Source organism: Phaethon lepturus, unplaced genomic scaffold (assembly GCF_000687285.1).
Source record: "Phaethon lepturus isolate BGI_N335 unplaced genomic scaffold, ASM68728v1 scaffold52130, whole genome shotgun sequence".
In the NCBI taxonomy this organism is placed as follows: domain Eukaryota; kingdom Metazoa; phylum Chordata; class Aves; order Phaethontiformes; family Phaethontidae; genus Phaethon; species Phaethon lepturus.
In genome coordinates, this window is record NW_010512258.1 from 57,419 (window position 1) to 73,156 (window position 15,738).

The 15,738-nt window shown below is 40.2% G+C and overlaps 1 protein-coding gene across 1 annotated transcript in view; it reads left to right on the top strand.

Moving 5' to 3' along the window:
- Positions 1 to 15,738, top strand: part of EYA2 (EYA transcriptional coactivator and phosphatase 2) — a 59,466-nt gene that overhangs the window by 15,776 nt on the left and 27,952 nt on the right. Inside the window, exons 5-8 of the mRNA XM_010286140.1 lie at positions 9,095 to 9,162; positions 11,091 to 11,268; positions 12,874 to 13,001; positions 13,501 to 13,584. Coding sequence (XP_010284442.1) covers positions 9,095 to 9,162; positions 11,091 to 11,268; positions 12,874 to 13,001; positions 13,501 to 13,584 — 458 coding nt within the window. The remainder of the gene's footprint in view (positions 1 to 9,094; positions 9,163 to 11,090; positions 11,269 to 12,873; positions 13,002 to 13,500; positions 13,585 to 15,738) is intronic.

Consider the following 15,738-nt stretch of genomic DNA (forward strand, 5'->3'; position numbering starts at 1 on the left):
GAGGGGTCAGACCTCACTTTTTACAGTGTAAATACAAGGTTCCTCAGAATAACAGCACAGTCTCCCTTTCAAAGATATTTAAACACCAGGGGCTGACTGTGCTACGTTTACTTTGTTTTAAAATGAGCTATCTTGCAGGAGAGGGAAGTCAAGGGGAGAGGCAAAGGTGTTGACAGTGATGCACTGTAGGCTGCAAGGATCTGTGCTACTGCTACCCAAGGAGAAAGCCCTGCTCTAACCTTTCCTATTTACTGCTTTTTTGAGGTTCCATTCAGGATTCATTCCCTGGTCATTATTAAACAAGGAGGGACTTGGGAAGAGGATATGCTATTGGAAGGAGTAGACACCAGGGTGGATGATCTTGAAGCTAGGGAAGCAAATGTGTATTTGTGCGAAATGGGCTGACAAATCATCTGTAACTTCTGCTCTGGTTTATTGTCAGTGTCTTTGTCCCTCAGGACACCAGCATTTGTGGTAAGGCTTAAAGCTTGTGTGGGGACACAGGTTCTCATGGCTGAATAGCACCCATGGAAGCTCAGAAGTAATGGCAAAACGGTATTAATCATTTAACAGATATTAAATGTAGAGATGATGGTGGTACAGCCAAAACCAGGAATCTTCCCTGAGGCGGAACATTTACTTTGGAGGTCTCTCGTGTCTGCTGAGGTGCTCAAGAGGAGGTTTCACCAGAGGGGTATGTAGAGGAGGGCTCTGCCCACACCCAGCTGCCTCCTGTAAAGAGCTGGCTTGCACTTCATGAGGCTTCATTCTCCTAGCTTGTTTCCTACGTTTCAGTGTCTGTCCAAATCTCTGTGCTTAAGAACTACTACAGGTAGTTTTAGAAGGATATGTTTGAGTGTAAGACAAGTCATTAGTTCACTGCAGGGAGTGTTGGATAAAATTGTGTGGTCGTCCTGTACAAAAGATGAGACTTGATATCCATAAAGTCTAGCTGTCTGTCTAGGTGTTAACGCTGAAACAAAATGTAAGAGTGCTGCCCAGTGCTGGTGGTGATGCTGTTTGTACATCATCGCTGCTACTATGAGCCTTACTTGTGGATAAAGATAAAGGGTAGATAAAGAGTTAGGAAAAGTATAAAGGAAGAGTAACAATACTAATCTTCATTAGAAGCAGTAACTTGAGCATATTGGTCTTCTACCCCATGTTAGAAATTTTGGAGGGATTGCAGAAAATTAGTCTTTTGAAACATTAGTTTTGCAAATATTTAGGAGGAACTCTTTCCTCAGTGTGAAGAGCAGTGTGGGAGGAAGCTTGAGAGTTTTGTTTATCTGTCATGAGGGTGGCATCAGGGAGGTGGAAGCAGGCATGACAGTTATGAATTAGGGAGAAGCAATAAGGTAGGGGGGCCAGTGGTGAAGGGACTGGATAAAGAAAATACAGTTTGTGTGTGGCGTGATGAAGAAGTGGGAGCCAAAAGAGGAGAAAGCGGTGACATTTCCCTAACTTGCTGCTTGACTATCTTGGGAGCATTTGTGGAGGTCAGATAGAATACTCAAAACATGGGTTAATGAGCAAAATCAGCATAGAGGACAGTCACAGAGAGCTTTGGATGTCACAGAGACTTCGGTTTGTGGATTTTATTTTCATCATTTATGTAGGATGTAAAAAGAAAAAAAGCATAGGATGGTAACAGCTTGGGAAATTATGAACTTGGCCTTGATTATTCAGCTTATAGTGCACTTGGCATAGGATATGCTAAAATGTTATAGGAGCTTCACTGAATAATTGATTCAGTATACCTAATAATGTTTTCTTGAAAATATCTAGAAGGCAATGGAAGAGCTAGTGTAAAATTACATATAAAAATCTACATCAAGAAACATCATACCTGCATAGTCAAGCAATTGAAGTTAGGGAACATCAGATTCATGATGCTAGTGCAGTATTGGTACTGCTTTCTGTTGTATCTCATTTCCAGGCGTTGTGTGAGGTAAATGCTCTGGTGGAAAAAATAGAATGCAGTCATATGGTCAAAGACGATGATGATGGTTGTGGACCAATAAGGTCTGACCCTGCTTCAGTTAGCACAGGCTGTGCAACTGAGGAGTTTCTTTACTGCTGTGCTGGCATTGGGTAATGCTCTTGCATGGGCGTTTTTACATGTAATTTGGATGTACTTTCTATTTATATTGGCAGGGTTTAAACACTGAAACTTCTGCACTAAAATACTGTGACCTTTGGAACTACGAGAATACCTGCACTGTCTGGAGAAGAGTCCATTGACAGTTATTAAAGATAAAAAGAGGAGGTTATAAACTTGGCTTAGAAAGTCTGTAACTGACAGATTTAATTGAAGCTGACAAGGCAATACCAGGGCAAAGTCCCTCTGCTTTTGTCCAGTTTCTGACACTTTTCTCTGAGCATCCACTGTTGTGTTTTGTTGTTGGTTTTTTTTTCTTTCTTTCTTTCCCTGCAGGCACTGCAGTACTGAAGCAGTGCATAGAGGGGCTGGCAAAACTTTGGGGCAAATGCCTGGATCTAGAGTGTTCAGCTGAGAGTTACCATGATCCTAAGTAATGGGTCAGAGAGTGGAGACGTGCTGTTCAGCTTGCTCTTTTCCATTGATATTTAGAGATTCACCTTGCTCAAGGGGAAGGGAATTGCTAAATATGTAGCTATGCTCACAGGTGAGATTCTGATCGCCAGTTGCATGACAGCAGATGTTATAGGGCTAGTTAGTTTTTAATGCTGACCTGGGAACTGGAATCTTGTAGCCACTAAACAGCACAGGAGGTGGCAAATCCAGCTTTCCTTTATGATGTTTTGTTATCTGTCAGTAAAGGGTTGTTTCCAGGATGAAACTGCAGCTGGAGGAATCTTTAATCTTTGGTGTCCATGGAATCACCCAAATAAAGCCAGTTTTGCTGTTTATTTTTTCAACAAGGGATTGCACAGAAACGGTCTACATCATTGTTGTAAGGATGTTCACTTTTTGGCCCAAAACATTTCCTTGTGATTTGTTTTTGAAGACAATTCCAGTGTGATTTCCTTCTATAACTGCAGCATCATTTGATAGGAGTAGGTAAAAGGAACACTTTCTCAAAATACAATAAAATTTAATTGCTTTCCCATGGTTCAAATCCTGAGAGTAAATACAAACCATCCCAGCACTTTCAACACCATTGTTGAGCTCGATTGAGCTATACAGGTGACCAGGCTCAAAAGGATGGTAAAAGCCAGGCCCTTAAAACTGCTCCGGTCATCACTTATTAAAGCTCTTTGAGGCTCTGTGGGTTGAATACTCCCAGAAGCAGGCAGCAAGGGAAGAGCTTTGACTCAAAAACTGTACCATGACATGTGTTTTATATCACCATTGAAAGTGCCCTCAAACACCTGGTCAGGCTAGCAGGACTGAATGGGATTGTAGTGGGAGACAAATGGACATATTTTAAATGGGTTGCATATCTGAGAGTATTATCTGCTGGAGGTGTTCATATGCTTCTGGGAGCAATCTCCTTTAGTAGACACTGCTGATGTCAAGCACTGTAACATTGTAGAATCATGCTTTTCATCTAGGTTAATATAGTGTGCTCTTCCCTGTAATGTCTGAGCCCTTCCAGACAGAAATACAAGACTGTTTTTGGGCAAGGGTTCATTATGCCTAATGGCAAACAGTTGAGCAATATGCTGCAAAGTACATATGGGTTGAGGTTTTTCTTCTCCTTTAACAGGTCAGATAGTCTTGAAATACCTCCACAGCTGACAGCCGTGCAACATTTTATGAGTTTTCTTGCCCGGTAAATACAGGCAGATGTTGTAGGTTTTGGAACCTTACAAGGCACTGGAGTATAGCTGGTGGGAGGTAATTTTGATGAGTGCTTAACCTCTCACTAAAAAAGTAGCAGCTTGGAGAAGGCAATATTTACTGCAGGAAACATTAGCTTGTTGGAGAGCTAAAGCACTGCAAAGAACCCTCCTGAATGACCATGCAAGTCTTCAGCCAGATGTTCTTCATAGCGTAGAGTAATGCACACTCTGCTGGGAGTTAGACTAAGGCCTTTCCTTGCATCCCTCACAGTCAACATTGTTTCCTGCAGGAAAACAGCTTGCTGATGTAAGAATACACAAGCCATTATATGCAAGCTTGTAAAATACCGTGCAATTCGGCTGAACCTTGTAGGCATTTATTTTATTCGTGCTAAATGATCAAATAATCCTTTGTGAGAACTCTCCCTGGAACTGCTGTGCAATTCATCTACAAGTTAGAGGAAGCGCTTGGATCTGAGCTTTGTGGTTCTATTTCAAGCATATTCAGAAGTCCCATGGTAGCCACACTCTGAACACATCTCAGTCCAGTGTTCCGTCTTCGGAGTGTTCATGGACTCACAACTGCTGCTGGCTACCCAGAGACCTTTGATAAATGCCCTGCTGTCTACCTGTGTTAAACCTGGCTGTCTCCTCTTCTGATTGTTGAGTATTTCATTGAACACTGGAGGTGCAAACCATCTGTTCTAAATATAGCAGCTTACTCTCTTTTGAGCATCACAGGAGACTTGGAGAACACCTCCCTGATGTTGGGGCCCCTCTGACCTCTGAAATGCAAGGACACAAACCTGATTTTCAAGGCTTGCTGTGGTATTCTTCTGAACTATACCACAGGCCCATCCTGTCTCTTTAATCACAACTCCCTAAGACACCAATATTCTTATGTCATACTATGTATTCTAAAGCTGAAAGAAAAATTTTTTAGCAATGCCAGAGCTTAGTTCTGAAGATACTGAAAATAACTGTGAATATTCCCTTATTTTCTTTACTTGCTCTTACCTGGAAAGGAGGGAGAGAAATGCAACCTGTTATTGCAGTGACTGAAAGACACAAAGGGAGAAACTGAGAGGAAGGAGAAGCTGGCATGGAAGTTTTTACAGGAGCACAGTCCAGATCACACACCATTGAAATTATCATTGACCTGATATGCTATCATCATAGCATATATTTTAAAATACTTGAATTAAAAAGGGAATGAGGGGAAAACAGCAAATGAAATCCATCTGTATGAGAACAGGAATATACCATGAATCAGCTCACAAAGAGTTTCTCTATATATGTTGCCCTTGGACATTTATATAGAGAAGGGCCACATCTACCTATCAAGGAAAAGTCATGGCACTGAATATGCACGGCGTTTGCACGCCTTTTTTGCGGTGTCTTTTCATGCAAGTGTGTTTGTGATATACATACTTTACAGGAACATTTACAGTACTATACATCTGAAGAGCTATTCTACTCCAGAGTCCGGATTGTTTTATTACCAGCTAAATGTTCTTTAAGCTACCTGTGAATGAGGGCATTGTGACATTTAGTAACTGGTTTGATTCAACACAGATGTGAACCGTATTCCATATGGAGAAGATCCAAAGGGAGAGATCTTAGGCTTGTTTCTGATTTGCAAGTAGGAGTTTGAATGCAATTACCTGACATTGAGCTACCAAGATAGATGTGCGAGGAAGTGATTTGTTTCCATCTATGTTACTGCAAATGTAAAATCAGCTGCAGCTTGAGATAGTGTGCTGTCTTCAGAGGTCAGGAAAAGAAACCAATATATGTGAAAACAAAAGTCCTGTGGAAATGGGCAGTATCCACTCAGAAATGGGAGGGGACCAGGCATTTGTGTACATTGCTTGCCAAGAGGCTTCCTAGGTGTGTCCCATTCCACAGAAGCATTAGAAAATGTCATTCCAGTCTATCTCTGAATATTACAAGAAGTGCTTTTACCTGGGAAGGCATTTGAAAAAAATGCTTACATGGGAAATAGAGCTAAATTGATAATGCCAGAATGCAATGTCTGTTGATAATTCTCCAGTGTTTCTTGAGTTTAAAATTTACTGATGCAAAACTGAAATTGCATGTCACAGAATTCATATTATTATGGAAATGTTTGTTTGTTATTAACAACTTAAGGAGGAAAAGCAAACATTTGGGGCCAGTTCTGATATGTGTTCTGAACTGCTGGATTCTATGAGGCTGCTCACAGAAACTGTAACTAGCAGGCCTCATTCTCTGCTCATGAAGGGAGACGGTTTATCCTTGTCTTCATTGTTTGTTTGTTTTCCTTCCATTTGAACTGATTGTGCATCAATGAAAATGTAGTCTCTCCAGACTAGCATGTAAAGTGGAACAAGGTCTGAGCTATAGTAGTCCCCATGAAATATTTCTAGTCCTTAAGGCAAAGACTGATGCTGAAATTAAATATTTCTGAACCTGAATCTTCAAGAACTTTCTTTGCCACGCAGATAATTGATATCCCCCCCCCCCCCCCTCAGCTGGGAAGAAATTCCAAGTCTTTACTAGCTTTAGTTGTTTGGTTGTTTCAAGCATCCTTATCTGTAACTATTCTGCTCTAACAGTACTGAGCTGCCAAGAGACACTGAGCTTAGCAGGTCTCAAGGTATACCTGGGGGAGGCAGTTTACATTCGATGAATGCAATGCTGTAGGAGCAGAAAGAGAGAGTTGTGTTTGATCTCAATTTAGACAGACTATGCTCAAATGATAGTCCTATTTCGTCAGGATACAATGACAGGGACCAGAATAAGTGAAAAACCTGAGCTGACAAAATCTGTTCCCAGGCCTGTTGAACTTCAGGTTATAGGAAATACCAGTCTCAAGCACTTTCACAAGTATTTAAATATGGAGGTAAATTATCGGGAAGTTTAGTTTCTGTCTCTGCACTACAGTCTTTCCTTTTGAAAATCTGGTTAGAGGGAGACAGACTGCAGCAGCCTGTAGGGCTGCACCTGAACTGGGACCTGGGGTAGCTCAGCTAAAATGGCAAAAATATGTTCCATAAAACCACAGTGGAAAATCAACCATATAGGGTCTAGTCACAATGTACCGTGGGAAGCTATGGAGCACGAGTCATTCCCCATCCTCTCACTCTTCGTTTGTACTCTCTTCTCCCTGCTCGCATACCCACCCTGTGTGTGCATGGAGACACACGCTTTGCATAGCTGGTGCAAAGTTCAGAGTAAATTCATTCCAGTTGCGTGCATCTCTGTTTTATAATTCTGTTTGGAAACCAGGAAGCTATGGTATCATGTGCAGGTAGCACAGCAATAAACATGTTCTCATCACAATTTACACATAAAGTGTGAGTCCCTCGAGGTAACTCATCCCCCTCTTGACAGCTTTAATAAAAGATGATGGATTGTTTCTAAATGACAGTTTAGGAAGATCAAAAATTCCCCCCTGTGTTGTTTTGAGCTCTGGTGTACAAGAGCTGTTTTGTGTTCTGTGAAAGTTGTTTTTGCCTGTAGGCGCTGGGACTGTATTACTCCCCTTCACAGTGGTGAGAAATGTTTAGTTACCACAGGAACATATTCATCCTGCTGCATGCTCTTGACTTTTCGAAAAACTCTGCAGAAAAGCAAAGCCTTTTCTGTGTGGGTGGGAGGTGGGGAAATGCCAATAGCTGAATGCATGGGTATCTTCGGGATGCTGCTCTGGGCAGTCTCTCCATATGGGTTGTGGGGAGGAGGAGGGATTGGAAACTGGAATGCCGAGAGGAGGCATCACTGAGCCCATCTGCGCTGGCTCAGCTTCCCCAGCCAGCATATGCAGGGGGCTTGGGGATACCCAGGCCTCCAGGTACCTGGCAGTCACCTGCACCTTCTTTTTCCCCCCCTCTATCCTTTTCTTTTTAAAGACTACATGTGGCAGCAAATTAGTTCTGGAGGGCAGAGTCCTCCCTCTTGTGTCTTTCTGGCTTTGAGATTTATTTCTTACTGTGTGTGCTTTGTATCTGCGCTTGGCAGAGTGGAGTTTGTTCAGCTGTCCATTCCCTAGCTAATCTGCTGCCTTAAAATAAAAACAAGCAAGTGGATCTTTGGAGGAAGGTTGCCTCATGAAGATGTGCAGAGAGTCACCGTGGTTAAAACAGCACTGCTCAAAGTCATTCACATAGTAAGAAACCAGATAAGAAAAAAACGCTGAGTGCCTGATTAGGGCTTGGTCTGATGGTACATTGAGGTGACAAAATGAAGCCCAAGCAAGAACCCACTGTGGCTGTGCAGCAGCAAAATCATACTTCCCTCACTGTGGAAGTATGGGGTCTGAGTGCTCTTTGGAGCCCATCACCTTCTATTGGGATTGAATATGGCATAGTCCAGCTTTTGTCTCCTGAACGTGAACAGCCAGTCGTTGGAGCAAGAACTATTGCAAAACACTGGAAGAACACTTTTGGTATAGATTCTCATCAAACTGCACAAACTCAAGAGGAAGTTCTCCACCCATGTGAAATGGAAAATTTTGAAATAGAAAACAGCATAGACTGGAGTTAAATCAAGGCTAGAACTTGCCAGCGGTGCAGTATCCAGGAGATGGGAAGCTTGCAGCTCTCCTACTACTTCCCTGGTAGGAGGCAAAGGAGAACTATCCCTGTAGATCTTTTCTGAACCTTTACTTCTCCACCCATAAAATTTTTTCAGTAATGCTTCCTCCAGCTAAGGAGGCCTGGCTGGACATCAGCTGCTTCATTTGGGATAGAACCATGTAAAACTCTCCTGTCCATCCTTTCTTTTCCTAATATCCCAGGATGGAGCAATGATTTTTCTCCCTGCTATTCCAGAAATCTCAGCAATCTTGTTCTTATGTTTGCGATATCAACACCAGGGAACAAATCTTCAAAGTCTTCTGAAAATTCTCAGATACCTGGTCTATAAGGACAGATTCCAGGACATACCTATGCATGAAAGAGTATGTGTGGTTGTATATGTAATCTGAGGGGTTTTCCTACAGGAGGAGATGATAAATATCCATTATTTCTTGGAAAAAGAAGTAACTGAATTTTAAATTTAGGTTGAATCCTTGTTTTCTACCTTTGTTCCCAGCTCCGTAAGTGTTTGTTTTAGTGTATGTAATGTAATGACAAAAACTTTGTCTTTTGTCATTCAAAATGTCTTTCAGTAAGCAGACATCAGTAATAGCCATAAATCTTTACAACCTATATTTGTCAAGATTTGTGATACACTTTTTTCTAGTGAGCAGGTACTTTACTTCCTGTTGGAAATTATTTATGCTAATATATCCTGCTACTTTAATTGCTGGTGTGTTTTATGACTGTGTTATTCTTTCCCTTAGGCACAACAGGAATTTACCAGGGAGCCAATGGTCTGACAAATTCTGCAGGATTCAGTGCTGTGCATCAGGTATGGTTCAGCATTTATTATTGGCAACCTTGTCACTTACTTTAAATACTTGGAAGACTGGTAGATCAGAGAGTGTTACGTATGATGTATGCATATATTTAAGGAAGGTACTGCCATGTGTTTTTGGTCTAATCCTGTGCCTGTTTGCTGGACTTGTAGGTATGTTGATTAATTTTAACATCTGTGTATCAATACAGAGGCTTACACAGAGCACAGTCCTTGCAGGAGGAGGATGCCCCTGCTGTGTTGCTGTAGCAGTGACAAGAATTTCATCATTCCTCCGCCATCTTACAACTTTCAGACATGTTTTCCATCCTTTACAGAGAGCTCCACTTCTAGGATCTTGTCATCTGCTGTCTTGGCACTTTGTAATAAATATGAACAATTTGAAAGAGGCATTGGCAGACCCTGATGAATATTGAGCCATCTGAGCTGTCTGTGCACTTCCTTCTTTGAGAATACACCTGTCTGTGGGCTTCATGCTTCAGATACCTTGATAAATGTGTGTGTATAAATAAACAGCATGCATATATACACAAGACAGATGTTTTTCAGTAGCAAATGGCTCTTCTTGATTGGACTAAACAAATGGGTACACTATCACAGAAATGTGTTTTGGTTGGCCCATAATTTCAATTCCTTGTTTGGAAGGTGATTGTTGACTCGTATTTTTAATGACAACAGTGGACAATTTCTTTATTATTTCAGTTTTAGATAAAAGCAGTAAATGCTGATAGGAGTGCATTTGATTGAAGTATGGAGGTTACTTAAAAAGGGGAAAAAATTTTTTTGTTGTTTTCATTTTTCTGTGGTATTTTTTAAGAGAAAACAATGAAATTCTCTTACTTCTTTTTCAGTTTAATTTTTATTATGACAACTTGAGTCTTTGTTCTTGAGAACTCCCTTGTGACTGAAAGTTAATGAAATAGCTGTGTCAGAGACACAAATGTAAGCAGTTAAGGAGGAAAGTGCTTTTAGTCTTTCCAAAGACTATTTATTATTTATTTAATACCAGACACTAATTAGCATTTCTGAGGAAATAAAAACCTTTTGCTGAAAGACAATCCCCAAACATGAATACAGTTCTCTATCTTACAAAGCAAATAGGTGGACAAGAGCAGGAGTTGCAATTAAAATGAAAAGAAACAAATTAAACCTTTTATGTTTCAGTTGTCCAGAGAGAAGTTTTCTAATCTATTCCAGTGTCCTGTTTCTCACCAAAAAAATGAACATGTGGAGATAATGGCATGAGATAATGGAGCCTTAAAATCAAGACAGAGGGTTTCATGATACCTCAGCTCCCCAAGGTCACTTGCATCGTGTATTTTTAGTTCATTTTTCTGTAGGGAAGATCACTCAGGCATTTAGTTCTTGCTGAGATAGTTGGACAATCTCAACTGTGAACATTTCTGCAAAACAGTTGTTATTTTTTTGTTGTTCATTTTTGTACCCTGTTCTGACAGCTGATCAGAAAATGTTGCTGATCATGGCACAATGCAGCCTGTTTTGCTCCTTCCCTCACCCAAATATTCATTCTGTTCTTCTAATTTCTCAAGTATTTTGTTGTTTACAGAGACTATGTGTTCCATCACGGCCCTTTTCAAAAAACTGCCCTACTTCACTCCTATATAAAATTGTTGAATTCTGTAATACAAAATGTGTCAGCGCTGATAACTAAAATCCTATAGAAAAAGCAGAATTCACCTGATTTCTGACCTCTTGTTGATTAGTTGATCCTAATAAAATAGGAGTATATTTGGGAGAAGCAGAAATACAATTTTGTAAGTGAATGAAACATGGTTCTTCAGTGAAATATTCCTGAGCCGTGACTTGCTTCATGTGTAGATAACAGTGCCTTTGTGGTGCCTTACTCATTTTGAAGATAAAAGCAGATACATAGAAGTTAGATGTTTCTTTTTTCCTCAAAGGAATATTCATCGTATCCAAGCTTTCCTCAAAGCCAGTACTCACAGTATTACAGCTCCTCCTACAACTCTCCATATGTGTCTGCAAACAGCGTCAGCCCCTCAGCCATCCCAACCTCCACTTACTCTCTGCAGGAGACTTCTCACAATATCACCAGTCAGAGCACAGAATCGCTGTCTGGTAGGTGCATCTCTTCTGTTTTCGGTTTGGTAGTCTTAGCCACCTGTAGATGTGAACACTATAACCTTGTTCTTGGAATTTTTTAAAATACATATATTTACACAGGTAAATCGGATTTCCTAGCGCTTAACGGCTTACATGGTGCAACACAGGGGTTTGGGAAGAGATTAGAACATTCAAGCTCTCTAAAACCGTCCTATGTTGTTTTCATGAGTATGCAAGGTTTGATCTCCTCTAAAGGTAATACAGAAAGATAAAACAGTTACATGCGAAACCCACATCAGTACTGAGGGCCAATATGGGTAGCAGTGAGTTCAAAACAACCAACCATGCTCTGAAAAAGCTCCAGAGTTTCCTGACTGACTGATGACTTTTTATCCCACATCTCTGTAAAGGTTTCTATTCACTTCTTACAACATGTAATATATGCATTCATAAATAAGTACATCAAGAGAAAGTCCCTCTTTAAAAATATCATCAAAAACTGTTTGTCTAAGTTGAACGTTCAAGATTAATTGCATGGAAAAAGGCTTCGAAATTTGTGGCCTCTCTATGAATGCTTAATTTTTGAAGTCTCAAAGCTTAAATGGGTTATGGAATTACTGACGGATTATGATGCTCGAATGTACTGTTCAAGTACAATCTTCAGATATCACTTCCCTACTAAAGTTTTCATTGGCATGCAATAACATTTATGTAAAACGCCACATAATTTGTGGATGATCACAGTATACGCCCATTGTAGGTCTGCTGACTTATGAAACAAATCTGAACATCTGTGGTTGCTCTGAAAGAAAAATAAACTAATATTGGTTTTTAAAAATAAGTGATCACAGATTGCTCTAAAAGCAGTTGGAGGATTTTCTGTTCCTTAGATCTTATCTCAGCCGCTTTGAGAAGGGGTGATGTCAAAAAGGCTTGTTAGGCACAATTCAAGCATCTCTGAAGAAGAATATGGTTATTCTAGGAAGCTGGAGAGGCCACAACTTAGCAAGGTGAAAAGAAAAATATGTTTGAAAAGGATTTGTAATGTAAGGTAAGTGAAATCTGGACAGGTTTATGAAACTCAAGCCAATCAAAACAGATACTTTATACAGGAAATTCACCTTTGACTGTCTCATTTATTTGTAAAATACTACCCTCTGTGAAGTGGAATATGGCTAAACAGGCTAGTTCTGTATTTCTAAATAAAAGTGGGTGTTGAAAGTATATTTTTAATCACGAGCATTCATCAAAATAATAAAAAAAAAAATTTCAGAAGTTGAAGTAGTCTTGGTTTCCTTTTCCATTGCTTTTCTAATTTCTCTCTTGAAAAGCAGGGGGGAGTAAAATTCAAAAAGCTGTGGGTTTTTTAAACGAAAAATGTGATTAGATGTTTGAACTGACACATCCATTTTTTTAAACGTTTATATATAGAGTCTTGGTGATTTTTGAAATTGTAACAAATCTTAGGAGTTAAAAAGTTAGTTCTCTACCAATGTCAGTTATTGACATGAAGAGAGTAAGATTTTCTGATGGTGTTTTCCGTTGAAAGGTTGCATGCTTTAATTATAATGATACAGTGCAAAATTTAAGTTTACAGTGGAATTTCTTTTTTCATAATAGGGGAATATTCAACAACACCAGCAAAAGATACAGAAACAGACAGACATCACAGAGGGTCAGATGGCAAGGTACGAGCCCGGTCAAAAAGAAGCAACGATCCTTCCCCTACTGCTGACAGTGAGATTGAGGTAATAACTTTAATTTATATTCCCTTAGGATTTATCCAGCAAAGATAAACAGTTGCATCTATTAGCAAATCCCACTATCAGACTTGTGATGTAAGAGCCAGAATGAGATCAGTAATGTAACTGGAGCCTACAGACATGGGTAGTCAAAATAACTGCTCAATTTCTATATTATCAGCATCTCAAACTATTCTTCATGTGCAGATTTTTTTTCCTTTGGGCTTTTTTGTAAGTCTGCTGTTTTGTTCCCCTGACTTGACATGCAACAGAGGATTTCTGTGGCTGTTAAGACAGCAGACTCTCAGGATGATCAGCACGCAAATAGTTACAAAATTCATGATGTTTCATTTTGCCTGCTTTCACAAAGCATCTACAGTCAGTGCTCCAAATGGGTCTGAGATCTTAAAAAGCTCCAACAGGACATATTTCCTGACTGAACAAATTTTTGCAATTGCTTAATATGTAACTGTATTTCTTTTTTCCACCCCATCTGTCATCACAGCGTGTGTTTGTGTGGGATTTGGATGAGACGATAATTATTTTTCACTCCTTACTCACGGGAACCTTTGCATCCAGATATGGGAAGGTAAAATTTAATTTTTTTAACATTACTGCTTGTCCAGCCAAATTGCATCGGGAACTGTGGGGGCAGCTAATGAGACAGCTTTTCAAACAGATGCTGCTGATTTTATTCAGACACATTTGTATAAATATGTCCTGTGGTATTTCCTTCTAACATGTGAAAATTTAATTTACCTCCCTTTCATGTTTCAAGTAGCCCTTTGTTTTTCAAAAGCTAGTATTGTTCAGCTGCTGCTAGATAGGACATTGGAATGTTCTTTCAATGTCTGTCTTCTGCAAGAAAGAGCCTATCAAGCAGCCAGACAGCATTAACTCTAGCCTGAATGAGGTAATACATGTTTTGTTAGACCAGTGCTGTGGTTTTTTAAGGGGTTTTAGGAACCATACCTTTTAACTATCCATACTTTAGATGCCCCCTTTGAAATGCAGGCAATTCCGTTTTTTAGGTAACTCTCTGTGGCTGAACAGACTGAACTTGGCTGCTAAGGAGAAAATACTGGCTCTTGGATTTAGTACCATGTGCTTCAATTTCTTCCTAAGGCAGCTTTTTATGATAAACACTTAAAGTCACTTTGAATTACAGAATGTCAAACACTTTTAAATGGGTAGGAAAAAAGACAATATCATTACCTAATTAAAGGTGGATGACCTAGTTGGCAGCTGTTTCCACATATGGCTTTGAACAGTCAGCTTCATCAGGAGACTGGAAAATAACGCTGCTTCTCTCTAGAAAGCAGAAATATGATTTGACATAATTTCATGGCTTTACCAGCTGTAGTTGTTTTACGATTGTTATAACAAGCTGAATGTGTAATTAGTAAGATAGATTTATTGTTCGCTGTTAGATGTGCACAGTTGTAAAGGATATAAAATGGTGTTTGTGGTGTGGAAGTCTACTGCAGCGCTTGGAATGCTGCTAACACTTCTAACAGCACCCTCTGAAAACCAAGCACATGTTTCCAAGCAGGGATTTATTCAGACCCATGTTGTACAAGGTAATTGAAGCAGTTACTTTTCCCAGGGAAGGTAATGAATGAGGCAATCTGAGGTATACATGTGTAAGCTCAAACCTACTGCCTGCAAAAAACAGAAGGAATTAGGCAGGATCAGGAAACGTAAACTTACGCTGCTTAGATCTGCTATGTGGTCATGCTTAGCATTGGGTAGGGGCTGCAGCATGTATATGGAGAAGTCCCTTAATGGGCAGACTTTGTCCTAGCATACAGCCTCTGAAGCAGATGCCTTCATCTGCTGTCTCCTGCACAAGTTTAGAGGATGTGTTGTTTGGATCTGCTGCATGGGTACAGATGGGGATGGACTGAGGGGTGCGATGGACCCGTGGAGGTGAGAAGCCCTGCCACCTGTGAGCTCCTGCTGATGGGCTGCCTTAAAAGGCAGAAGCTGCCATCTCTACAGCAGCTCGTGTGGGGGTAAAGTGGGGTTGGGGAGTGGAGCCAGAAAGGGTTTATCAAAAGCACTCACCGGTGGCCAAGCTGTTCCCATTGGCTGTGAGAGCCGAGTGAGGCCAAGACCAGGCATTCATGAGCAGCAGCCTACAGAAGGGACTAGGGAGAGAGGAAAACAGGAAAATGGAAACTCAGGGTATTGTCTGCTTTGGAAGGTCTTTAAAGGTACAAAATGACAAACTTCTGTTGGCTGTCTCCTTTATACAAATGTAAAGAATGATACAAACAGGAAATTTTTTTTTTTTTTAAATGAATGAATCACCTTTTCTATTAAGTTACAACAGGTTCTTTGGGAAATTTCTCTAGAAGGATTTTTTTGTAATTCTTCACTTGTTTCATCAGTATTAAATTCCTCAGGGCCTTCCTATACGGGAAATGGTTGTGTTATAAAAGTATTATAGGCTAACAGCTTGATCCAAAGAAAACCAGAGGCTTTGGTGGGCTTTGAAATAGACCTTAAACCAAGAGAAGAATACAGCACACTCAGACAGGCTGTCCTGGGAGCTGTTAAATAGGAACACAATTCAAAAATGTTTAAGTGAGCTGAACTATCAAGTACAAGTGAAGCAGTGCGCCAGAGGTTAATGGAGTTTCAGAATCTCTTACTTGAATAATGGAGGAAGTGTTAATCTCCAAGTAAATTAATTATAAAGGCCTAAAATTCTTATTTTTGTCCATAACTGATCATAAAA